This window comes from Heptranchias perlo, chromosome 5, assembly GCF_035084215.1.
Source record: "Heptranchias perlo isolate sHepPer1 chromosome 5, sHepPer1.hap1, whole genome shotgun sequence".
In the NCBI taxonomy this organism is placed as follows: domain Eukaryota; kingdom Metazoa; phylum Chordata; class Chondrichthyes; order Hexanchiformes; family Hexanchidae; genus Heptranchias; species Heptranchias perlo.
In genome coordinates, this window is record NC_090329.1 from 103833991 (window position 1) to 103861577 (window position 27587).

Genomic DNA, 27587 nt, shown 5'->3' on the forward strand with positions numbered 1-27587 from the left:
ATTACAAGGTCAGGCTTTGTTAATGGCAAGGCACATTTGAAAAGTATCAACATATATAACAGCCACTGTCAATCTTCTGAGCCTTTTCTACTCCCTGGCTCTCTGTGCGACCTCTCCCCTCCTTCTCAAGTGTCTTGCTGGCCAGCATTGCTTTCCCTCTCCTGCCACCCCACCCTAGTGGCTTTCTGTGGCTTTTCTCAGCAGCTCCCTTGTTCAGCCCCACCAGTCGGCTGATCTAGCCTGTTCCCTGTCTTTTCATCGACGCTGACAATGCTGCCTAACTGCCCCCCACACCCAGAGAAAACCTTTTCAGGTGTAGTGGATGCGTTAGTGTTGGTACCAATCCTCTGTTTATCCACAAGCCATTCACTGTCACCAAAAGTGCTCTTTAGCTCCATTACAGTTCTACAGAAACAGAAGATTACTGGAACAAAAGACACAGGGTTACAGATGAGGGGGTGGGGAGAGAAAAGAACAGAGATAGAAAGAAAGATGGGGGGGGGGGTTGTCAGAGAGAGCGATTGGGTGAGTCGAGAGAATGAGCAAGCACAAAGAAAGTGAGCGAGAGACTGAGGCTGGGCAGAGAGAGAGTCTGGGCAACCAGAGACTAGGTAAGCAGTGACATAGATAGACTGGGCAAACAGAGACAAAGAGATGGAGAGAAAGAGAGAGCGATTGGAAGGGAGAGAGAGGGAGTGAGCAGGAGAGATTGGGGGATAGAAAGAGACTGATTGAAATTTGGAGATAGGGAGAGCATGAGCAAGTGAGTGCAAAGAGAGGGAGAGAGAGATAGAGTGATTGGGCAAACAGAGAGGGAAAAAGAAAAATAGTTGGGAACAGAGATTAAGGGGACGGAGGGAGAGATGAAAAAGGAGGGAGATAGATTGGGTCAGCAGAGAGAATGAAAGAATGAAATAGATTGGAGAGAAATTAGAGGGATGGAGAATATGAGAGAGATTGGGTAAACAGAGGCAAGGAAAACACACGCACAGAGAAAGATGAGAGAAAGATTGGAAAGAGGAGATGGGGGAGGGTGGAGGCCGACAGGTGGGGGAGGGTGGGGGAGGAGCGAGGCAGAGAGATGGGAGGGGGGAGGGCGAGGCAGAGAGATGGCGGGGAGGGGCGAGGCTGAGAGATGGGGGGAGGGGACGTAGCTTCGGGAAAGCGCGCGAGAGGTTGGGGGGAGAGCGCGAGAGGTTGGGGGGAAGGAAAGCTTTTGGTGATACAATGATGACATAAACATCAACAAGACCACAGAAGATCTGCTAGTTTTCATAATATTTCCCATGTTTGAAAACAAATTAGGCTACTTAGCAAATGGTGAAAGACACAATTTGTGTTCGGTAATTTTTCCAATTTGTTTAATGAACTACACACCAGAATAGAAACCTAAAATAAAGTACTAGAGGTGGCTTGTTTTATATAGGGATCTCCAGAATTACATCAGGTGCAAGTGGCAAAAGCAACAGGACTAAGAATCTCATCACTTTATCAATATCCAGACTTGCACACTACATATGGCAAGTAACATCACGTGTGACGGCCACTGCCACTCTGTAAGAGATCAGTATCACAACATAAGAACATAAGAAATAGGAGCAGGAGTAGGCCAATCGGCCCCTCGAGCCTACTCTGCCATTCAATAAGATCATGGCTGATCTGATCCTAACCTCAAATCTAAAGAACACAAGAAGTAGGAGCAGGACCCGGCCACTCAACCCCTGGGCCCGCTCCGCCACCCACAGGGCCTTGACCGATCCGAACTCAGCTTCATGTCCAATTTCCTGCCCGCTCCGCAAAATGCTCAGAAGCACCACTGTGAGACATCACAGGGTAGAGGAAAGGCAGTCCAATTTGGAATATGCTGAATTAGCTAAACAGGTAGGGCAAGGGCAGGGTTATAATTCATAATACCTAGAATCATAGAATCATAGAAGTTACAACATGGAAACAGGCCCTTCGGCCCAACATGTCCATGTCGCCCAGTTTATACCACTAAGCTAGTCCCAATTGCCTGCACTTGGCCCATATCCCTCGATACCCATCTTCCCCATGTAACTGTCCAAATGCTTTTTAAAAGACAAAATTGTACCCGCCTCTACTACTGCCTCTGGCAGCTCGTTCCAGACACTCACCACCCTTTGAGTGAAAAAATTGCCCCTCTGGATCCTTTTGTATCTCTCCCCTCTCACCTTAAATCTGTGCCCCCTCGTTATAGACTCCCCTACCTTTGGGAAAAGATTTTGACTATCGACCTTATCTATGCCCCTCATTATTTTATAGACTTCTATAAGATCACCCCTAAACCTCCTACTCTCCAGGGAATAAAGTCCCAGTCTGTCTAACCTCTCCCTGTAAGTCAAACCATCAAGTCCCGGTAGCATCCTAGTAAATCTTTTCTGCACTCTTTCTAGTTTAATAATATCCTTTCTATAATAGGGTGACCAGAACTGTACACAGTACTCCAAGTGTGGCCTTACTAATGTCTTGTACAACTTCAACAAGACATCCCAACTCCGCATTCAATGTTCTGACCAATGAAACCAAGCATGCTGAATGCCTTCTTCACCACCCTATCCACCTGTGACTCCACTTTCAAGGAGCTATGAATCTGTACTCCTAGATCTCTTTGTTCGATAACTCTCCCCAACGCCCTACCATTAACGGAGTAGGTCCTGGCCCGATTCGATCTACCAAAATGCATCACCTCACATTTATCTAAATTAAACTCCATCTGCCATTCATCGGCCCACTGGCCCAATTTATCAAGATCCCGTTGCAATCCTAGATAACCTTCTTCACTGTCCACAATGCCACCAATCTTGGTGTCATCTGCAAACTTACTAACCATGCCTCCTAAATTCTCATCCAAATCATTAATATAAATAACAAATAACAGCGGACCCAGCACCGATCCCTGAGGCACACCGCTGGACACAGGCATCCAGTTTGAAAAACAACCCTCGACAACCACCCTCTGTCTTCTGTCGTCAAGCCAATTTTGTATCCAATTGGCTACCTCACCTTGGATCCCATGAGATTTAACCTTATGTAACAACCTACCATGCGGTACCTTGTCAAATGCTTTGCTGAAGTCCATGTAGACCACGTCTACTGCACAGCCCTCATCTATCTTCTTGGTTACCCCTTCAAAAAACTCAATCAAATTCGTGAGACATGATTTTCCTCTCACAAAACCATGCTGACTGTTCCTAATTAGTCCCTGCCTCTCCAAATGCCTGTAGATCCTGTCCCTCAGAATACCCTCTAACAACTTACCCACTACAGATGTCAGGCTCACTGGTCTGTAGTTCCCAGGCTTTTCCCTGCCGCCCTTCTTAAACAAAGGCACAACATTTGCTACCCTCCAATCTTCAGGCACCTCACCTGTAGCGGTGGATGATTCAAATATCTCTGCTAGGGGACCCGCAATTTCCTCCCTAACCTCCCATAACGTCCTGGGATACATTTCATCAGGTCCCGGAGATTTATCTACCTTGATGCGCGTTAAGACTTCCAGCACCTCCCTCTCTGTAATATGTACACTCCTCAAGACATCACTATTTATTTCCCCAAGTTCCCTAACATCCATGCCTTTCTCAACCGTAAATACCGATGTGAAATATTCATTCAGGATCTCACCCATCTCTTGTGGTTCCGCACATAGATGACCTTGTTGATCCTTAAGAGGCCCTACTCTCTCCCTAGTTACCCTTTTGCCCTTTATGTATTTGTAGAAGCTCTTTGGATTCACCTTTGCCTGATCTGCCAAAGCAATCTCATATCCCCTTTTTGCCCTCCTGATTTCTCTCTTAACTCTACTCCGGCAATCTCTATACTCTTCAAGGGATCCACTTGATCCCAGCTGCCTATGCATGTCATATGCCTCCTTCTTATTTTTGACTAGTGCCTCAATCTCCCGAGTCATCCAAGGTTCCCTACTTCTACCAGCCTTGCCCTTCACTTTATAAGGAATGTGCTTACCCTGAACCCTGGTTAACACACTTTTGAAAGCCTCCCACTTACCAGACGTCCCTTTGCCTGCCAACAGACTCTCCCAATCAACTTCTGAAAGTTCCTGTCTAATACCATCAAAATTGGCCTTTCCCCAATTTAGAATTTTAACTTTTGGGCCAGACCTATCCTTCTCCATAGCTATCTTAAAACTAATGGAATTATGATCACTGGTCCCAAAGTGATCCCTCACTAACACTTCTGTCACCTGCCCTTCCTTATTTCCCAAGAGGAGGTCAAGTTTTGCCCCCTCTCTAGTCGGGCCGTCCACATACTGAATGAGAAATTCCTCCTGAATACACTCAACAAATTTCTCTCCATCCAAGCCCCTAATGCTATGGCTGTCCCAGTCAATGTTGGGAAAGTTAAAGTCCCCTACTATTACCACCCTATTTTTCTTGCAGCTGTCTGTAATCTCCTTACATATTTGCTCCTCAATTTCCCGTTGACTATTTGGGGGTCTGTAGTACAATCCTATCAAAGTGATCTCTCCCTTCTTATTTTTCAGTTCTACCCATATGGACTCAGTGGGCGAACCCTCGGATATATCCCCTCTCACTACTGCCGTGATGTTCTCCCTAATCAAGAACGCAACTCCCCCTCCTCTCTTACCTCCTGCTCTATCTTTCCTATAGCATCTGTACCCTGGAACATTGAGCTGCCAGTCCTGCCCCTCCCTTAGCCATGTTTCAGTAATAGCTATAACATCCCAGTCCCATGTACCCATCCATGCCCTGAGTTCATCTGCCTTGCCCATCAGACTTCTTGCATTGAAATAAATGAAGTTTAATCTAGACTTCCCTTGGTCTTTGCCCTGCTTTCTCAGACCATCTGTCCGGTCATGTTCTGTACACTCTCCCTTACTGCCTTTTGTTTCTGTCACCACTTTATTTCCCACTGACTTCCTGCATCGGTTCCCATCCCCCTGCCACATTAGTTTAAACCCTCCCCAACAGCACTGGCAAACACTCCCCCTAGGACATTGGTTCCAGTCCTGCCCAGATGCAGACCGTCCAATTTGTACTGGTCCCACCTCCCCCAGAACCGGTTCCAATGGCCCAGGAATTTGAATCCCTCCAGCTTGCACCATCTCTCAAGCCACGTATTCATCTTAGCTATCCTGTCATTCCTACTCTGACTAACCCGTGGCACTGGTAGCAATCCTGAGATTACTACCTTTGAGGTCCTACTCTTTAGTTTAACTCCTAACTCCCTGAATTCAGCTTGTAGGACCTCATCCTGTTTTTTACCTATATCGTTGGTGCCTATATGCACCACGACAACTGGCTGTTCACCCTCCCCCTCCAGAATGTCCTGCAGCCGCTCCGAGACATCCTTGACCCTTGCACCAGGGAGGCAACATACCATCCTGGAGTCTCGGTTGCGTCCGCAGAAACGCCTGTCTATTCCCCTTACAATCGAGTCCCCTATCACTATAGCTCTGCCACTCTTTTTCCTGCCCTCCTGTGCAGCAGAGCCAGCCACGGTGCCATGAACCTGGCCACTGCCACCTTCCCCTGGTGAGCCATCTCCGCCAACAGTATCCAAAACGGTATACCTGTTTTGGAGGGAGATGACCGCAGGGGACCCCTGCACTGCCTTCCTACTCTTCCTCTGTCTGTTGGTCACCCATTCACTATCTCCCTCAGTAATTATTATCTGCGGTGTGACCAACTCACTGAACGTGCTATCCACGACTTTCTCAGCATCGCGGATGCTCCAAAGTGAGTCCATCCGCAGCTCCAGAGCCGTCAAGCGGTCAAACAATAGCTGCAGCTGGACACACTTCCCGCAGGTGAAGGAATCAGGGATACAGGAAGGAGCCCTGAATTCCCACATCCCACAAGAGGAACATGACACGGCGCTGGGATCTCCTGCCATGACTTAACCCTTAAATTAGCTTAAGAACAACTACAATGTCAAGAGAAAAAAAAAGGAAAGAAAAACTACTTACCACTCCCTTTAAGGAGTTTACTCCTTTAAATTGTTCTCAATTTAGAGAATGTTAACTACACTAGAGACCTCTAGGCTAAGGAGGAACAACAAAAAAATCATACAAGATTCCCGCTCCTGGTTGACCTATGTACATGCATTTGGAGAGTTGCAATACTCAAACTATTTCCCCTGGAACAGAGATGGCTAAGAGAAGATTTAACATAGGCTTTTAAAATCTTGAAAGGCTTTGATAGGGTGAATAGGCAAAGACTATTAATTAAACTAATTTGGCAGGGGGATGGGCACCAGGATGTAGCATTAGAAAGGAGAAACAAGGTACACAAAGGATTGGGAGACAGAGATACCACTAGAGAAGAAATAGTACGGTATTAGGTGGGATCAGACTAAGAGAGAATGCAAGAAGGTCTAAGATAGGTTTACAGTGCATGTGTGTAAACTCACAAAGTAAATAAGGCTAGTGAGCTGCAGGCACAAATAGCCACATGGGAATATGATGTCATGGTGATAACGGAGACCTGGTTCAAAAAAGGGCAGGATTGGGTACTAAATATTCCTGGATACAAAGTGTTCAGGAAAGATCGGGAAGGAAAGAAAGAGGGGGTGGCAGTATCGATTAAGAAGAATATTGCAGTGCTGGAGAGAGAGGATGTCCTGGAGGAGGTCAAGGACAGAGTTAAGAAACAATACAGGTGCCATTACACTACTGGATGTATTCTATGGGCCACTAACTAGTGGGAAGGATATAGAGGAGCAAATTTGTAGGGAAATTACAGAGAGGTGCAAGAGCCATAGAGTAGTGATAATGGAGGACTTCAATTATCCTAATATAGACTAGGATAGTAATAGTGTAAAGGGCAGAGAGGGGCAAGAATTTCTGAAGTGTGTTCAGGAGAACTTTCCGGCCCAATGGGGAAGGGGACATTGCTGGATCTGGTTTTGGGGAATGAGGTGGGTCAAGTGGAGCAAGTGTCGGTGGGAGAACATTTAGGGAACAGTGATCATGGTTTCATAAGGTTTAGATTAACTATGGAAAAGGACAAGGAGCAATCTAGAGTAAAAATACTTAATTGGAGGAGGGCCAATTTCAGTGGGTTGAGAACAGATCTGGCCCGGGTAAATTGGAATCAAAGATTGGCAGGCAAAACTGTAATCAAACAATGGGCAGCCTTTAAAGAAGAGATGGTTTGGGTACAGTCTAGGTACATTCCCACGAGGGAGAAAGTTACGGCAACCAAAGCCAGAGCTTCCTGGATGACAAAAGATATAGAGTAAGATGAAATCGAAAAAGGGGGCATATGACAGATGTCAGGTTGATAATACAAGTGAGAACCAGGCTGAATATAGAAAGTTCAAAGGGGAAGTGATGAAGAAAATAAGAGGGGCAAAGAGAGAGTAGAGAACAGACTGACAACTAATATAAAAGGGAATCCAAAAGTCTTATACAGGCATATAAATAGTAAACAGGTAGTAAGAGGAGGGGTGGGGCCGATTAGAGACCAAAAAGGAAACCTCTCAGCAAAGTTGAAGTCCATGAAATAAAAGGGGCAGTGGCAGCATGGATCCGAAATTGGCTAAATGACAGGAAACAGAGAATAGTGGTGAACGGTTGTTTTTCAGACTGGAGGAAGGTGTACAGTGGTGCGCCCCAGGGGTCGGTAATAGGACCACTGCTTTTCTTGATCTATATTAATGACTTGGACTTGGGTGTACAGGGTACAATTTCAAAATTTGCAGATGACACAAAACTTGGAAGTGTAGTGAATAGTGAGGAGGGTAGCGATAGACTTTAAAAGGACATAGATAGGCTGGTGGAATGGGCAGACACTTGGCAGATGAAATTTAACGCAGTGAAGTGCGACGTGATACATTTTAGTAGGAGGAACGAGGAGAGGCAATATAAACTAAATGGTACAATTCTAAAGTGGGTACAGGAACAGAGAGACCTGGTGCAGGGCAGGTTGAAAAAGTGCTTAAAAGAGCATACGGGATCCTGAGCTTTATAAATAGAAGCATAGAGTACAAAAAAAGCATGGGAGTTATGATGAGCTTTTATAAAACACTGGTTTGGCTACAACTGGAGTATTGAATCCAATTCTGGGTACCGCACTTTAGGAAGGACGTGAAGGCCTTAGATAGGGTGCAGAAGAGATTTACTAGAATGGTTCCAGGGATGTGGGACTTCAGTTACGTGGATAGACTGGAGCTGGGGTTGTTCTCCTTAGAGCAGAGAAGGTTGAGAGAAGATTTGATAGAGGTGTTCAAAATCATGATGGGTCTAGACAGAGTAGATAGAGAGAAACTGTTCCCATTGGCAGAAGGGTCAAAAACCAGAGGACACAGATTTAAGGTAATTGGCGGAAGAACCAAAGGTGACATGAGGAAAAACTTTTTTACGCAGTGAGTGGTTATGATCTGGAATGCACTGCCTTACAGGGTGGTGGAGGCAGATTCGCTCGTGGCTTTTAAAAGGAAATTGGATAAGTACTTGAAGGAAAAACATTTGCAGGGCTATGGGGAAAGGGCGAGAGAGTGGGACTAGCTGGATTGCTCTTGCAGAGAGCCGGCACGGGTCCGAATGGCCGCCTTCTGTTCTGTAACCATTCTATGATTCTATGGTTGGGGAGTCACTGATAAAGGAGTGCCAATTTAAAGTTGTCACTAAAAGAGTAAGGAGAGGGATTAAGAAAAATGTCTTTATGTAGAGTTGTTAGAGCATGAACTGCTTTGCCAAGGGAATAGATGGGAGTAGATAAACATTTGAAGTAGAGGAAGGTACAGGTTAGGGGGAGAGAGAGCAGGGCAGTGGATTGATTTTGGACTGTTGTAGCAAAGACACTGGTGGACAACCAGCATCCAGTGATATATGTCACCGGCCCCAGAGGAGCAGTATAAAGGAGATAAAATTTTAAAATATTACAAATAGGCTGCAGTCACTAAATCAACTCCTTGCTGCATTTTAAATTGAATTAAAAAGGTTAGGAGGTTTGCTACAATGTACAACTACGTGAAATGGATTATACAGATTATACGTTAAAATTATTTGTTTAAGCTTGCACACAATGAATAAATCAGAACACATATTGTAAGATACTAAACTGTTACTATTAAAGGGCTCTCTGATGGCTTATCTGCTTAAAGCAGTGAGCAGATGAGCCATGAAGACCAGGAAGCTCCCAGGTTCAATCTGCAGTTTATGCTGAGTAGGCTAAACTCAGTCAAGATGCGGCAAGGGTCGCAGGGTCTCCGAACAAAGGAGAAGAACATCAAATGAGATTACTGCTCCGGAAGTGTTCATGTGAGGATTGGATCTGATTGTGATACCTCTCAACACTCACTGTGTGGGCTCACACTTGAAGAAAAGACATCTAAGTGAGATACAGGAGACTGCTCATGGAAGAGTCAGCACTTTTAGGAAAGTAGGAAGTAGGATGAAAACTGGAAAAAAATATATAAACTTTTGTTTGTTAATATATCTAACATCATTCAATGCTTACCTAGTAAGTGGATCTCATCGATAATGAGGATTGACACCTTCTGGACATAACTCCTATTCTGCCAACTTCTGCTGATGCCATCCCATTTCTCAGGGGTTGTGACAATGAGGTCTGCCTGTGCAATCGATCTCATGTCTGGAGTCACATCCCCGGTCAGTTCCACTACGCTGGAGAGAGACATATTCCGTAAATAAGTCTATGTAAAGCAAAAGTTTCAGTATCTGTGAATGCGTTTTATGTTGTCAATTAAATTACAGCTCTCTTAAGTTTATGAAATTGATGCTTTCCTCAGGCATGACAAAGTTTCAAAAGTTCCCAGGTGGCCCGGGGTGTGGGGAGGGGGGCACTTGCAGCTTAGTATCAGGCTGGAGTTATAATGGAAACTCAGGCTAGTGAGAAACAAACCCCTGGATCTATACAGCCACTTTTACATCAATGCAAAAGTAACAATATAATTACAGCCTTAAAAAATGTCAACATACAACTGGTATGTTCAGCAGATGTTTTTTTGAAAAAGATGACAAATTGGAACCTTTATCAAGATTAGTTTGTTTTATGTTATTCTCTTTACATTGAAAAGATTGAGTGAAAAGTCTGAAAGAGAGTTGTTCTGAGCCTACATCATCAGTGCGCTATCAGTTATGCTGTGGTTGACCTGCAAGTTATCAAGCAGGATCTGACATGAAAATAAACTGGAAAACAAACCCAACACTCAGCAAAAAATTCCTTCTTCCTCTGTTAAAAAAATTGTGCTGATACAAAAGGTTGTGCAAATTATTTGAAGAAAAATGACATGAGGAATGAACATCTGGGAAATCACATGGGCTGAAAGAGCAAAATCCCTTAAACATAGAAAATAGGAGCAAGAGTAGGCCGATCGGCCCTTCAAGCCTGCTCCGCCATTCAATATGATCATTGCTGATCCTCTATCTCAATACCATATTCCCGCTCTCTCCCCATACCCCTTGATGCCTTTTGTGTCTCAAAATCTATCTAGCTCCTTCTTAAATATATTCAGTGACTTGGCCTCCATGGCCTTCTGTGGTAGAGAATTCCACAGGTTCACCACCCTCTGAGTGAAGAAATTTCTCCTCATCTCAGTCCTAAATGTCCTACCCATATGCTGAGACTGTGACCCCTCGTTATGGACCCCCCCAGCCAGAGGAAACATCCTCCCTGCATCTAGTCTGTCTAGCCCTGTCAGAATTTTATGTTTCAACGAGATCCCCTCACATTCTTCTAAACTCGAGTCAATACAGGCCGAGTCGACTCAATCTCTCCTCATACGGCAGTCTTGCCATCCCAGGAATCAGTCTGGTGAACCTTCGCTGCACTCCCTCTATGGCAAGTATATCCTTTCTTAGGTAAGGAGACCAAAACTGCACACAATACTCCAGGTCTGGTCTCACCAAGGCCCTGTATAACTGCATTAAGATATCCTTGCTCCTGTACTCAAATCCTCTTGCAATGAAGGCCAACATACGACAAGGTGCAACATAAAAGATTATTGCTCAAGATAAAGAATCACTGGATTGGGGGTAATATTCTGGCATGGGTGGAGGATTGGTTATCTAACAGGAAGCAGAGAGTTGGGATAAATGGTTCATTCTCGGACTGGCAACCAGTAGCCAGTGGTGTTCTGCAGGGGTCGGTGCTGGGTCCCCAACTCTTTACAATCTATATTAACGATTTGGAGGAGGGGACCGAGTGTAACATATCAAAGTTTGCAGATGATACAAAGATGGGAGGGAAAGTGGAGAGTGAGGAGGACATAAAAAACCTACAGGGGGATATAGACAGGCTGGGTGAGTGGGCGGAGATTTGGCAGATGCAATACAATTTTGGAAAATGTGAGGTTATGTACTTTGGCAGGAAAAATCAGAGAGCAAGTTATTATCTTAATGGCGAGAAACTGGAAAGTACTGCAGTACAAAGGAATCTGGGGGTCCTAGTGCAAGAAAATCAAAAGGTTAGTATGCAGGTGCAGCAGGTGATCAAGAAGGCCAACGGAATGTTGGCTTTTATTGCTAGGGGGATAGAATATAAAAACAGGGAGGTATTGCTGCAGTTATATAAGGTATTGGTGAGACTGCACCTGGAATACTGCATACAGTTTTGGTGTCCATACTTAAGAAAAGACATACTTGCTCTCGAGGCAGTACAAAGAAGGTTCACTCGGTTAGTCCCGGGGACGAGGGGGTGGACATATGAGGAGAGGTTGAGTAGATTGGGACTCTACTCATTGGAGGTCAGAAGAATGAGAGGCGATCTTATTGAAACATATAAGATTGTGAAGGGGCTTGATCGGGTGGATGCGGTAAGGATGTTCCCAAGGATGGGTGAAACTAGAACTAGGGGGCAAAATCTTAGAATAAGGGGCTGCTCTTTCAAAACTGAGATGAGGAGAAACTTCTTCACTCAGAGGGTAGTAGGTCTGTGGAATTTGCTGCCCCAGGAAGCTGTGGAAGCGACATCATTAAATAAATTTAAAACAGAAATCGACAGTTTCCAAGAAGTAAAGGGAATTAGGGGTTACGGGGAACGGGCAGGAAATTGGGCATGAATTTAGATTTGAAGTTTGGATCAGATCAGCCATGATCTTATTGAATGGCGGAGCAGGCTCGAGGGGCCAATTGGCCTACTCCTGCTCCTATTTCTTATGTTCTTATACCATTTGCCTTCTTAACTGCTTGCTGCACCTGTATGTTTGCTTTCAGTGACTGGTGTACAAGGACACCCAAGTCCCTTTGTACATCAACATTTCCCAATCTATCACCATTGAAATAATACTCTGCCTTTCTGTTTTTCCTTCCAAAGTGGATAATTTCACATTTATCCACAGTATACTGCATCTGCCATGTATTTGCCCACTCACTCAACTTGTCTAAACCGCCTTGAAGACTCTTTGCATCCTCCTCACAACTCACAATCCCACCTTGTTTTGTGTCATCAGCAAACTTGGAAATATTACATTTGGTTCCCTCATCCAAATCATTGATATATATTGTGAGTAGCTGGGGCCCAAGCACTGATCCCTGCGGTACCCCACTAGTCACTACCTGACACCCCGAAAAAGACCCATTTATTCGTACTCTCTGTTTCCTGTCTGTCAACCAATTCTCAATCCATGCCAGTATATTACCACCAATTCCATGTGCTTTAATTTTGCACACTAACCTCTTATGTGGGATTTTATCAAAGGCCTTCTGAAAATCCAAATAAACTAAATCCACTGGTTCTCCCTTATCTATTCTACCAGTTACATCCTCAAAAAGCTCCAGTAGATTTGTCAAACATGATTTCCCTTTCATAAATCCATGTTGATTTTGTCTAATCCCATTGATATTTTCTAAGTGTTCTGTTATCACATCCTTTATAATAGACTCTAACATTTTCCCTACTACTGATGTTAGGCTAACTGGTCTGTCGCTCCCTGTTTTCTCTCTCCCTCCTTTTTTATATAGTGGGGTTACATTTGCCACCCTCCAATCTGCAGGAACTGTTCTATAATCTATAGAATTTTAGAAGATGACAACTAATGCATCCACTATTTCCATGGCTACCTCTTTTAGTACTCTGGGATGCAGATTATCAGGCCCTGGGGACTTATCGGCTTTCAGTCCCATTAATTTCTCCAGCACTATTTTTTTTACTAATACTAATTTCCTTTAATTCCTCCTTCTCATTAGTCCTTTGGTTCCCTAGCATTTCTGGGAAGTTATTTGTGTCCTCTTCTGTGAAGACAGAACCAAAGTATTTGTTTAATTGCTCTACCATTTCCTTGTTCCCCATTATAAATTCTCCCATTTCTGACTGTAAGGGACCTACATTTGTCTTCACTAATCTTTTTCTTTTTACATAATTGTGGAAACTTTTACAGTCCACTTTTATGTTCCTTGCAAGTTTACTCTCATGAATTATTTTTCCCCTCTTAATCGATCTCTTGGTCTTTTATGCTGAATTCTAAACTGCTCCCAATCCTCAGGCTTGCTACTTTTTCTGACAACTTTATATGACTCCTCTTTGGATCTAATACTATCCTTAATTTCTGTTGCTAGCCATGGTTGGGCCGCTTTTCCTTTTGTTTTTTGTGCCACAAATGAATGTATAATTGTTGCAATTCATGCATTCGTTCCTTAAATGTTAGCCACTGCCTATCCACTGTCATGCCTTTTAATGAAGCTTCCCAATCTATCATAGCCAACTCACTCCTCATACCTTCATAATTTCCTTTGTTTAGACTTAGGACCCTAGTTTCGGATTGGACTACTTCACTTTCCACCTTAATGAAGAATTCTATCATGTTATGGTCACTCTTCCCTAAAGGATTCCGCACAACAAGATTATTAATTAACCCCTTCACATTGCACAATACCCAATCTAGGATAGCCTGTTCCCTGGTTGGCACCTCAACATACTGGTGTAAAAAAAATCTCGTACACAATCCAGGAATTCATCCTGCACATTATTATTGCTAATATGGTTTGGCCAGTCTATATGTAGATTAAAGTCACCCATGATTACTGTAGTACCCTTGTTACATGCATCTCTAATTTCCTGTTTGATGCCATCCCCTACATTATCACGACTGTTTGGAGGCCTATAGACAACTCCCACCAGTGTTTTCTGCCCCTTGGTGATCCTTAACTCCACCCAGACTGATTCTACATCTTGATTTTCTGAGCCAATATCCTTTCTCACTATTGCTCTGATTTCATCCTTTACTAACAATGCCACCCCAACTCCTTTTCCTTTTTGCCTGTCCTTCCTAAATATCGAATACCTTGGATATTCAGCTCCCAGCCTTGGTAACCCTGCATCCATGTCTCCGTAATCGCAATTGTATCATATCTATTTACATCTATTTGCGCTGTTAATTTGTCTATCTTATTACGAATGCTTCGTGCATTCAGATACAGTGCCTTTAGATTTGTCTTGTTAACATTTTTAGACATCGTAACATTTTTTTGTACAATGGCTCTATTTGTCTTATTACCATTTTTTGTTACCTGGACCCTATTTGTTAGTGCACTCTTTTGTTTGTACGCTCTGTCCCTTCCGAACATAATCTGGTTATCCTTAACCCAATCACTTTCCTGCACTGCTTCTTTGTCTTTTCTCTTTAGCATTCTAGATTTCTCTCCACCGGGACCCTCCACCCCTTATTTAGTTTAAAGCCCTATCTACCTCTCTAGTTATTCGATTCGCTGGAACTCTGGTCCCAGCATGGTTCAGGTGTCGTCCATCCCAACTGAACAGCTCTCTCTTTCCCCACTACTGGTGCCAGTGACCCACGAATCGAAACCCACTTCTCCCACACCAATCTTTGAGCCACGCATTCATCTCTCTGATCTTATCTACCCTATGCCAATTTGCTCGTGGTTCAGGTAATAATCCAGAGATTATTACCTTTGTGGTTCTGCTTTTTAATTTAGTCCCTAGCTGCTCAAACTCTCTCAGCGGAACATTTTTCTTAGTCCTATGTCGTTGGTACCTACGTGGACCACAACAACTGGATCCTCCCCCTCCCACTCCCACTCGAAGTTCTTCTCCAGCCTGGAGGAGATGTCCTTAACCCTGGCACCAAGTAAGCAACATAGCCTTTGGGACTCATGCTCCCGGCTGCAGAGAACAGTGTCTATCCCCCTAACTGTACTGTCGCCTACTACAACCACCTTCAACTTCTTCCTGTACAAGTGGGGGGAGTAAAAAGGGGCCAACATATCTCCACTCTACTCACAGAACTACTATGCTGTTTCCAGAAATTATTTCATCTCCACCAAACACTCCCCTAGTTGGTTGAGGTTTCTTTTAATAAAAATAAATTAAAAAGAATGAAAAGAGCAAAGACATGCACTGCACTTGCAACTTATCCATGTTCCTAAACATTTAGTCAGGGGCAAACAAGAACAGCAGGCTGCCACAGAATAATCCACAAAGGAGATCACAAATGGAAATACTAAGAGGAATCATGGAAAAACAGAAAACAAAAACAAAAACCCCATAATCAAGTTGGGGGGGGGGGGGGCGGGGGAGACGGGGGAAGGAAGCCGAAGAATGACACAATTGAAGAAAAACTGGGGTAAATTTTCTACTTCAATATATGGGTGCCAGCCTGTTATAGAATCTGTCCTATCTCATTCCATTGAAATCGATAGAATGAAAATCGAGTGGTTTCAATAATGGGCGGATAATCCGCTCCACCCGATTACCACCCATGTAGTGAGGATAAAATTTACCCTATTCAAGCCGGTGCTTACTTTTTACCCAGCTTCTCGGTAATCCTGATTTTCCAATCCTCAATTCGCTCACGGACAAGCGCCTTGAGAGGGGCAATGTAAACAGCCTAGAAATCATACAAAAGTGTTCAAAGGTCAAACAATGAAGCTTCAGGAGTCAAATTCTCTAATACACAATAGGCTAGGATGGGCAAAAGTACCAAGAATAGGAACAGGCATATCGGTATAGACTTAGAGATACAAGGATTTTGTAAGATACTTTTATGAAGACTTAAAGAACATTCAACTTAAATAACTCAACCTAAAAATTGTACAAAAATGAGAGTGAAAATTAAATAAAAAATAACCTTTGATGTTGGGTATCTGTTGAAAACTCGAAATATCGCCAGCTCAGCTGCGACCGTCTTTCCAGACCCAGTGGGAGCTCCAAGCAGTACATTACAGTCAGTGTGATAAAGGGTGTGAAATATCTGAGTCTGGATTGGGTTGAAGTGGGTGAACTTGTACAGTGCTTCATACTCCCGATTTCCCAGGGCATTGATGGGCAATGGCTGCAGGTCAAGCAATTCTGCAAAGTACAGAGAACTCAAACATGTAATACGTGTGAGCACACACACAACCAGCAACGGTGCAAACAAGCACACAATGCTAACAAACAGAAAGGCGTCTTTGGATACAAGAGCAAAAGACAAGATTTTAACTGCAATGTACTTTATCGAAGACAGATTAAAAAGATTTATCGACGACAAATTAGACAATATCTTTTCATCCTTACTTTGGAGAGAGGCACAACGCAAAATACAACAAACTCTTTCAATGAGGTAAAATACAAAAATATTTTCAATGAAACTATTAGTGCATCATCATCAGAAGAATGAACAGCCCTGCATTAATATAACGCTCTCACATCTACAGCACGTCACAGAGTGCTTTACAGCCAATTAATTACTTTTGAAGTATGGTCACTGCTGTTTTGTGGGCAAATGCAGCAGCCAATTTGGGCACAGCAAGGTGCCACAAACAGCAAATAAATTATCAGATAAGGAGAAGAGTCAGTGACTCGCCTCATTTTCATTTCCGCCAGGCGGGGGGAGTTAAAATTGGGGCCAAAATGTGACTTCATCTCACTTATATCACTTGATAAATGCATCCAAAATTGGTAACACATAAATTAATCTTCAACATTATTTGTAATAAATACAATATATTAGGGACTAACAGTTAATGCAAACTAAATCATTTGTGTTATATCATTGTAACTGTTGTGAAGTGGGTACCAGCCAGTGGCATTAATGAGACATTAGTCTCAGATGTGTATGCTGTGCATTCTTTTTAAATACCCAATACAGTTTTATATATGTATGTGTGTGCATGTGTACATGTGTGGAGGAAATGACACCAATATTGGTGTCAGCCTTAGCTCCCCAACCTCAAAAAGGGATAACAGTAATAAATTATTCAATGGAAGGTGCTTAATGGACATTTTGTCTACACGATTGCTATATTAGATTGAACTCATGTTTTGTTTTTTTTCCTCTTCTCACTAGTTTTCGTCCCTCCACAGAAGTTGACTTGCTGGTGGAGCATGGTTCCATTGGAATCTATCCACTTCCAGCATCTTGTTCAAACCACCACTATTCATGTGCGAGCCTGGATGAAGAATGCCAACAGCCTAATCCACCACAGAGAGCATCACAACCAAGTTTGATCCAATGTCTACACATTTGCACGACCAACTGCAGTCATTGGAAAGCGATCAGGAGCAGGAAAAATGGCTGATTTTACTCTCCCTCACTGTGGGCTGCCGTAGGGCCTCTATTGCCACCCAAAATGAGATCAGCTAACAGCACATACTGGATCGAACCCGGGACCTTCTCTGTGTGGTTCAACTATGCACTGAATGAATTAGTGAGCCACCTAGGGTGGCGAGCACTATTGATAATACCTTCAGTTTATCGATATAATAATAGGTTTTTCATAGCTACATTACCTGTGTGAGGAGGATGCCTCTCTGGCAAAATGAGATGCTGAAAGTTAATTATGCACACTGCCTCAGCTCCCAGCCACCGATCAGACACAGCTCGGATGTAGTATTGAGAGGGCAATGGCTCAAAAATAGGAATGGTAAATACCAGCAGCTGCGACTCTTTGGACAAAACCTATAATCAACATAAAAGAAAACAAAGGGTTGAAGGACCTTTTCTCTCGAAAATGTCTGTTAATTTGCAATTGGCCATTTTATAAACTTTCAATACAAAATAATACAAGTACAATCGAAGATTCCCCATATGAATAGTTTGCATCTAGTCTCCTCTAGAATAATGTCATTCTTTTAACCTAACACGGGTGCAGGTATCTCAATCTTGCGCCAATGTAGTAATTCCACAGTATAGACAATGAATTTAACTGATATTTTACTTATCACAGTTTTTGCCTTTCGATCACCCTATGACATACGTTGTTAGAAGCATTCTTACTTAAGAAGCCTTTTATTATTAAAATTGGTAGGATTGGACAGGAAAAGCCACAGTGTTACCATGACATCTAGAATCCACTTTCCCCATTCAGGTCAGTTAGCAAAGAACAGATTGACATCAAGGCTGAGAAACCGAATGTAAATCCACAAGATTAATTATTCAACACTACCTGTTTCCAGGAATGTTCTAATGAGCTGATTATCACTCAATTAATATTGTTGTAGCGAGCAACATCATATTGCAGATGATAGCAGACATGAATGAACATACTTCATTGACCATGCACATTCATATTTGTCATCAAATCATAGTCACCAGCTTTTAAAATATCATATGTATACATTGTCTTTAAAATGAAAACAAAACAACTTTCTATTGTCTCCCTAATATAGTTAACAAAAACAGGTTTCCTATAAACATATTTTAGCAAACATACTGCAGTGACTGCAGCAAAACATGAACTCTACTTCACTGTGGTAGAAACCACAGACCACAAACTTGGTAGCAGTGGGGAAAATGTCATGACTGTATCAGCTATGTGGTTATATCTCACCTGTTTCTTTTGGAGGAGGAAGTATTCGGAATGATATATGTGGTCATTCACAGGATCTTCCACCCAAATCCACCAAGGTTCACCTACAGATCCGTGAGTCTGTGGGAATAAATGCTATCAATTAACTCTGGTACTGTAAAACTATTTCAAGCACTGTCCTTTATACTGTTGTGACATAATCAGAGAACAGATAGCCAAGGTGGTAGAAACGTGTAATACAGTGCAAAGAGGTTTAGGAGATATGATTTTGAAGGTCATCTGAACCCTGATGTAATGTTGTTATGGTAGAGGCAGAGAATCTAATGAGAAGACAATAAGTGAGAGCAATCTGTCAGCAGCAGTCTGAACACGCCACACACTGGCTTTCATTGTGCAGTGATGTTTTTACTAAGATTTCATATGATTCTACAAAAGTATTACATAATTAAACACTGCAGCTTAATCTAAAAAATATTGCGTTGTAATAATTAACTAGCAGTGGATTAAAAGGAAGTAACACACAGGCGATTCAGATGACAAGATAAACTGCAGTGAATTAACATCAGGCTAGAAAATAGTGCTAATTTCAGTGACTGTGTAGAAAAATTTCCAGAAAATGCCTTTGAGGGTTAGGTGGCTATATAAGCATCTGCTGTTTTTCTGTTAAAACAGGCCTTCCAGCACATAAATAAGTGAATCCTAGAGTCACACTCAGATGAACCTTTTCCTCTTCTGCTTGGCTGAACAGTAAAAGCAGAAAGATGTTTTTTGGACAAAGTTAAATAGACTTCCAGCCACCAAAAAAGGGGAGAAATAGTGGAAAGATATAAACATTGCCACTTTTTGCAGAATGAAACCGATTCATTCTGAACATGATCTCTAGACTATGGGTCCAACTCTGAGGCACCTTGATGAACTGGTACAGCAGAAGGTGGCCTTTGGCATTTGGCATTAATACTGTGCAGTGAGAGCAACACATTGGGCCCGAATTTAGCAGGCCTGCGGGTTCCCAGCGGGTGGTCCTCCGGGAGCGTGGTCAACACGCCCGGTGAAATTAGTGGGTTGCCCACGCGATCGTAGCAGGCAACCCACTAATAGGAATCAATTACCTGCTCCTCCGGGGTCCACGGCGCTGGCCTGCGCGTCGGTCGGGCTGCGCATGCGCAGTACGATCTGTCAGCTGGAGGCGCTCTAGTTAAAGGGGCAGTCCTCCACTGACAGATGCTGCAACCAATGGGACAAATTGCAGCATGGAGCAGCCCAGGGGGAAGGCTGCTCCCAGTTTAATGATGCCTCACCCCAGGTATCATCAGATGGGGTGAGGAGGAGGGGGAGGACACAGATCTTCCCCCCGGCGGGCGGGAGGAAGCGGTCTGCCTCTGCCACCAAGAAGGACTGGCTCGAGGTGGCAGAGGGGGTCACCTGCGCCACCAACATATCGCCCACCTGCATACAGTGCAGGAGGCGCTGCAATGACCTAAGTAGGTCAGCCAAAGTGAGAACACAAAGTCTTTCCCCTACACTCTGTCTGCCACAACACTGCCCCCACCCCACATCTCCTTCGGCACCGCCAACACTATTCTGTCACATCACCCTTCATACCCACTCACACCCCATCCTCATCTTACCTCCACCTACTCACCTCGCCAGTACTCACCCTGCCACTAACACGCAACCCAATCCACATACAATCTCATTGCTCCATCCCATACTCACCCTCTCGTGCATCTCCCTCACGGCCAGCCTCACTCAACCTGCCACCACCTGTGCTGCAGCCACAGGGCATGCATCACATATGTGCAGTAGGCAGCGTAAGGCAAACGTCTCGTCAGCATGAAGGGGGTGCACAAGGGTGTCTGAGGGTTTGTCATGGGTGTTACCCATATTGAATTTCAGAGCAACAAACAGCACACATTATATTGACACCACCACTGCCATGTCTCCGCGAATCCTGTCCGTTGTGTCCAATAATGCCCGCTCCTGGGTATCACTATGAGGACCCACCACTGATGCCACCCATCGTGTTACTGCAGAGTAGGTGCAGGTGTATTTGCAGGGCTCGTCCGCGCAGACGACTGAGAGACATCGGCGGTGTAGCCGGCTGCACCCTGGAAGGATGCGGAGGAGAAGGTGTGGAGGGCAGTGGTGACTTTGACAGCGACAGGTAAGCAGTTGGTGCTGGGGCCAGCCAGGAGCAGCTCGGCATGAAAGACGCTGCAGATCTCCACGACTACATGTCGAGCGAATCTGCGCCTCCCTGTGCACTGCTGCTCGGAGAGGTCCGGGGAGCTGCGCCTCGGTCTGTGGACCCTGTGGCGAGGGTAGTGCCCTCTGCGACGCGTCTCTCTCTGCGGTAGCCCTCCCTCCTGCTGTGCAGGTGGGTGTCCAACAACACCGTGTTGGGGGGATCCACGTCTCTGCGGCGGACGGCGTGGACTGCGAGGCTGCTGGTGCTGGTCATGCTCTTCGTCCTCCGAGGGTCTCCATACACCACCCAACTGGCAGGTGTTGGTCTGAGGGGTTGTGCAGGGTAGGTGTGTGGTTCCTCGGACTGGGGCTGCGGTTTCGTGTCGGTCTGTCCTCTGGCTTGGCGGGGGGTGGTGGAGGGCAGGGGTTGCCCTATGTGACGCGGTGGCCTCCTGCGTGGCTGAGGGCTCTCCCCCGTGGAGTGCACCTTGGCACCTGCCACAGGCTGCTGGCTGCAACACGCCTGGTTGGAGGGAGACTGTTTCCCCCAGTGTGGGAAACTCACTGCCTTGAACCTAAAATCCCACACTTCCTCTTTTGACAGCTGCTTCAGCTCATTAACTGACCACAACGAGCAAGGTAAGTACTCTCAAGTGGAACCCCGCTGGCTTTAATTGCCTGCGGGATTCCCACCAGCGGGGCTTGCGCGCGCAGCCCCGCACGTCAGCGCGGTACCCGGAAGTGGCCGGGATTTCGTCGCGATCCGGTCACGTGACCGGATATCGAGATTTTCGGGGCCACCCCGCTGGGAACCCGCCGGAAACACGATCCTAAAATCGAGCCCATTGTCACTGGTTGAATTTCATTTAAACTGTACTCCACCAGTGCTCTCACCTTATGAGCAGTACAGGATTTTATTGGCAATTTCAATGTATTGAGATTTCATTGTGAAAACACATCACAACTATTCAAATAAAAAGTGTCTCTTTCTGAAATCGTCTTTCTGCTCATTTCCCTTCTAATTCTCGGTCTTACTCCCTGTTTTCCATTTTCTCTCTTTGACTCATACAATGTCTCTCATCATCTCTGTATCTCCCCTTATCCAATTTTTCTCCTGCTCAAACAACAACAGCTTGCATTTAAATTATGCTTTTAACATAGAAAAATATCCCAAGGTGCTTCAGAGGTGTAATAAAAAAAATGGACGCCAAGCTAAAGAAGGAGACACTGGGGGAGGTGACCAAAAGGTTGGTCAAAATAATGGGTTTTAAGGAGGGTCTTAAAAGGTGGAGAGGTGGAAGGGTTTAGGGAAGGAATTTCAAAAACATGGAACCTAGTTGGCTGAAAGCATGGCTGCTAATGGTGAAGGAAGGGAGGATGCACTAGGCCAGAGAGAATGGAGCGTTCGATGAGGGGCATATAGGGCTGGAGGAGATTAGAAACAGGAAGCGATGAGGCTAGGAAAGAATTTAAACACAAGGATAAGAATTTTAAATTTGAGCTGTTGAGGAACTGAGAGCCAATGTAGGTCAGGGGTATTGGCTGAATGGGATAGGATACAAGCAGCAGAGTTTTGATGAGCTGAAGTTTATGAAGGGTGGTGGATGGGAGGCTGGCTCGGAGAGCGTTTCTTTCTGCAAGTCTCTCCTTCCTTCTGTCTGTCTCCCACGTTGTCTGCCTTTCACACCATTTCTCTCCCTTTCTGTCTAGATTTTTCTCTTTCTGTATCTGTTCCACACTCTTCCCTTTTTGTCTCGCTGCCGGTGGAGACCTGTCGTCAAACCCCAGGACTTTGACAATCTGATAGTTTGGGAGCACTCGTAGACCTGATGGAAGAAGTGGCGGCTGGAGCATGAGAGTGAAAAATCTTTTGCTAGCATCAAACAGAAGGTAGCAGAGGGTAATTATCCGGCAGCAAGCAGCACATACCATTGCTCAGTATCATTAAAATAGATTCTGGGGTGCATGTACAATGCATAATCTGCAACTCACAGTTTGCAGAGAAATGATAATAGAGGCAATTCTATGGCTGGTTAGTTCAGGATCTGAACATTGCTATCAAAATGTGTATTCCAATAAAAATATTTTTCACAGCCATTATAAAATCAATTAGAGACGACCAAACAAGGTATGTCTTTTTCTTTCAGTATGACCAAGATGACATCTGCTTTTTATTGGAGACCAACTTGGTGTCTGCATAGCAAATGACTGATGAGTTGAAGTTCCTTATTGCACTATTCCTCTGGTCTTTGAATCTTTTTTCCCAAACTAAAATCTAAAAATATGGTTTTCCTCCTAGTACACTCCTCTTTATAGAAGTTGTTAAATATGGTCACTTCGGGATGTGATTTGCTGTCAATACTGGCAATTTTGGTGCCAGCCATCTTCCCACTAATAATTCCACTGAGCTGTAACTGCTTGCCAATGCCATAACACGGTATTGCTGTCAATCACTATTCTCTCTGCTTTCCCATTACTCTGTTGATTCTTAGGGTGATGTAGATGGTGGGCAAATTCATATTCCCTCTGAAATTTCACAAATTCTTCAACCAAAAATTGTATCTGACATTACTTCTTCAGATATTTTATTCTGGGAACATATGGAGTTCACAGGCATCAACAGCTGCTTGTCATGTAGTTTCAAAGAATGGAGCAATTTCTATATAACATGAAAAATCATCTACAATCGGTAGATATGGAACTCCTTTCCATTCCAATTAGTCAGCTCCGACCTTCTGTCGCATATCCTTTCATAGAACATAAAGAAATTATAGATTCAGCTAACTTTCTTATCTCTTCTGCAATTCTTGACAATTTCTTCAAGCTTCTTGCTCAAGCCTGGTCAGTACGTACTTTGCTTTGCTCATTCCCTATATTTTCAGATCCCTTACTGTTCTATAGGATCCTATTTTTTATTATTTGCTGTTAGGATATGGACGACACCAGCAAAGCAATATTTATTGCCAATCCTGAGTTACCCTGAGGGCATGAAGAATCAACCACATAGTGCGGGATTGGAGTCACGTGTAGGCCAAACCAGGCAACAATCCCTACAACAATCCGGCACCTTTCATGGGCGCTAGTCCACAAATTACCAGATTTATTGAATTCAATTTCACAACTTGTCATGGTGAGATTTGAATTCATGACCGTTGGGTTGCTACTCCAGTACCATAACTGTATATCCTGACCAACATCTTAAGAGTGCATTGATGTAGGAATTACCAACCTAATGCCTCTTAAAATGGATCCATTAAAAATCATCAGTTCTCCTCTCCAGTATGACATCAGTCTGCTAAAATGCTTTGATCTTTTTTGACCATCCTTGCAACAATAATTTGCATTTATATAGCACCTTTAACATAGTAAAATGTCCCAAGAACATCCCTAGCTGCTTCATAAATAGGCAAAGAAAATGAACACCGAAATAGGAAGTAGCAGGTTGGCAGGGTGACTGAAAGCTTAGTTGAGGAGATGGGTCTTGAGAAGACCTTTGAAGGTGAAGAAGTTTTAGGGATGGTAATTCAGAAAATAGGGCCGAGGCAGCTGAAGGATCTGCCACCAATGGTGGGATGGAGGGTGAGGGGTAGGCGCAGAAGGCCAGAGTTAGAGCAATGAGGTGCCTGGGAGGGGATATAGGGCTGCAAGAGATAGAGTGTGATGAGAGCATGGAGGGATTTAAAGATGAGGATTTTAAACAATGCAGTGGGGGACGGAGAGCCAATCCATGTCAGTGAGGATGGAGAGTGATGGACAAATGTTACAGCGTGGGAAAGGAGACATGTGGCAACTTTTGGACATGTTGGGAGTTTGTGGATGATGAAGGACAGGGGATCAGCAAGGAGGGAATTAGGATAGTCACAAGTCTGAAGATGACAAAGGTGTGTATAAGAGTATCAATGGCGGAGGAGCGAAGGTGGGCAACATTGTGGAGATGGAAGTACATGGTATTGATGAATAGGATGTGAGGTTTAAAGCTCAAGAGTTGAACAGGATGCCAAGGCTGGGTATGGTCTGAGGCAATAGTCAGGGAGGGGGATGAAATCAGTGGCAAGAGTGTCAAGTTTGTGAAGGGGTCAAAGATGATGGCTTTAGTCTTCCTGATGTTGAGCTGGATGAAGTTATATCTCACCCAAGTCTTGATATCAAACAAGCAATCTGACAGCACAGAGGCTGTCAAGGGATTGAGAGACGTGGTGGAAAGGTAGAGCTGGATGGCATCAGCATACATTTGGGAAATCTGAAACCGTGAAAACGGATGTTACTGAGGGACAGTATATAGATAAGGAAGAGGAGGGGGCCAAAGATAGATCGATGGGGGATTTTGGAAGTGACAATTCATGGAGGGGGGGCAGGAAAAAAGCGATTGTTGGGAGTTGCACTGGCCTACATTTGGATAGCGGAAAAACAAGTTAATGAACCAAATGTGATCCTAGGTTTTATAAAAAGGGAAAGGAATATAAAAGCAAAGAGGTAATGCTAAAACAAGACAAATCATTGCCTACATCAACAACAGGGTCTTTGTTCCTCTAGTGGTCTTCACTCCCGATCTATCATCCTGGCTAAGAGTGTAGTTTATCTGCTGTGTTTTTGTAATCTCGTGTGGTCTTGCCCACTTTCTGGTTGATATTTTCTCCCCCAACTGGCTGGCGCATGATCACTACTTGCTGCCTTCTTAAGTTATTGGGCCAGATTTTGCTGTCAAAGAGGCTTATGGCACTAGCCGTTATTTATGCGTAAATGGTACAGCAACTTCAGGCGAGGAGCAGATGCGCGGTTAAATGCCAATATCCAAAAGTTGCTGTCCGAGTTACGCCGCTCCACTGTTAGCTTCTCGAAAAGAGCATCTCGCTGTCTGCCTCACCATTGTCATGTGTTGAATGTCGTGAAACTGCTGTATTTTCACATTAGATACGAACTAAACTCGTCACAGAAAGTTAAGTCTGGTCATTACAAATGTAAGTACCCTTTTAACGACATGATAATTGCTAATGACTGCCAATCAACTGCTCTGGCACTGAAAATTTACTATTTCAAGTGTGGAATCTCATTGCTTCAGGTATTAATTGCTGTTGGAGATTTTAAAAATGTCAAATTTTAAATTGAAATTTTTTTTTAAACTTTACCTTTCTGTCTCTTTTTCTCTCTCCTTTACTCCAATCTTTATTTCTTTACATAAAATGTACAGCACAGAAACAGGCCATTCAGCCCAACAGGTCCATGCCGGTGTTATGCTCCACACGAGCCTCCTCCCTCCCTTTTTTCCTCCCTGTACCTGATCGGATATTGAATTCACTCAATCTAATTCACATTTCTTTCTCCGTCCTTCCTGTTTATTTCTCAATCCTTCATTCTGATTGGTTAAGGAGATACACAGTTGCTTGCCCTGTTCACTCAGGTCCCAGATGCCGTTTCCCTTGTCGCATCGTTATCAGCTCACGGTTCCAGTAACTTGTGACGCAAAAAGTTTAAAAACTTAAATGTGCACGAGCAAGTCTAACTAACGGCAGACGCCATTAGATGCCCTGCTACAGCAAAATCTGGGCCATTATTTCATAAAGGGTTAATTTACATCTTACTGTAATCTCCTAGGGCTCGATTTTAAAACGGAACTGCGGGTGGATTTGGGGCGGGGGGGGGGGGCGAAGAAAATCGGGATTTCCAGGAGAGGGCCGAAATCCTGGCTCCAACACGCCTAAGAATGCGCACGACTCAGACAACTGGGTGCGCATGCTGTTTCCAAACCCGGAAGTCCCGCCAGCAATTAAAGCCGGCGGGTCGATATCTAAGCAAGGAATTCAAGTACTTAAAGTACTTGAAATATACATAAATCTAATTAAGAGTGAAGGCAAACGATTTCGAAGCTGCATCAACGTGCTTCCCGTGCTCTGTGAAACACGCCACGGGGAATGAGTCGTGCTTCAGCCAGCAGCCATTTGGACATTTAAATCCCTGTTTGACAGATGGGGATAAAAGGTGAGTTATTGCAGCAGGGCACTCAGTTCTCTCAGACGAACTTTTGGCTGGGAGATCTTTGTGTTTAGATTTAAAATTTTTGGTTCACACTCAAAATTGTTCTGTTCACACATATTTACCAACTTTTCGGACCCCCTCAAACTGACACCATCAGGATGGGGGATGCGATGGCTGCATTCACCAGTACATCCGAGGACGAGGAACATCACCATCCTCGCCAGGCATGGCATGCACTTCCGCCACTTGTAGCTCCACAACACAGTTCTGCGCCACAGGCACCTGAGCACAGAGGGGAACAACAGAGGGACCGACGTCACAGGAGGCACTACCCTCGTCAGAGGGTCTACAGACCAAGGCTCAACTTTCTGGACCTCTCCGAGGAGCAGTGCATACGGAGGCTGAGAGAGAGTTGCCAGGTGGTTGCAGACATCTGCGGCCTCCTTCTTGCTGAGCTGCTCCTGGCGGCATCTCATTACCCGTCGCAGTTAAAGTCACCACTGTCCTCAACTTCTTCGCCTCCAGATCATTCCATGGTGCCACTGGTGACACTGCTGGGGTCCCTCAGTTGTCTGCACACAAGTGCATAAGGCGGTCACCGGTGGTTTGTTCCACAGGGCCTCACAATACGTCAACTTCCCCATGGACGACCTCAGCCAGACGGAGAAGGCAGTGGGATTCCACTCTGTGGCTGGCTTCCCACGTTTACAGGGTG

General features: G+C 44.3%; 1 protein-coding gene across 2 annotated transcripts in view; it reads right to left on the reverse strand.

Moving 5' to 3' along the window:
* ascc3 (activating signal cointegrator 1 complex subunit 3) overlaps positions 1 to 27587 on the reverse strand; it is a 599461-nt gene that overhangs the window by 136651 nt on the left and 435223 nt on the right. For both annotated transcript variants that reach the window (XM_067984949.1, XM_067984950.1), the window contains exons 23-27: positions 18734 to 18832; positions 17694 to 17862; positions 16051 to 16271; positions 15725 to 15810; positions 9465 to 9631 (exon numbers count right to left, since the gene is read on the reverse strand). In XM_067984949.1, the coding sequence (XP_067841050.1) occupies positions 9465 to 9631; positions 15725 to 15810; positions 16051 to 16271; positions 17694 to 17862; positions 18734 to 18832 (742 nt within the window). The remainder of the gene's footprint in view (positions 1 to 9464; positions 9632 to 15724; positions 15811 to 16050; positions 16272 to 17693; positions 17863 to 18733; positions 18833 to 27587) is intronic.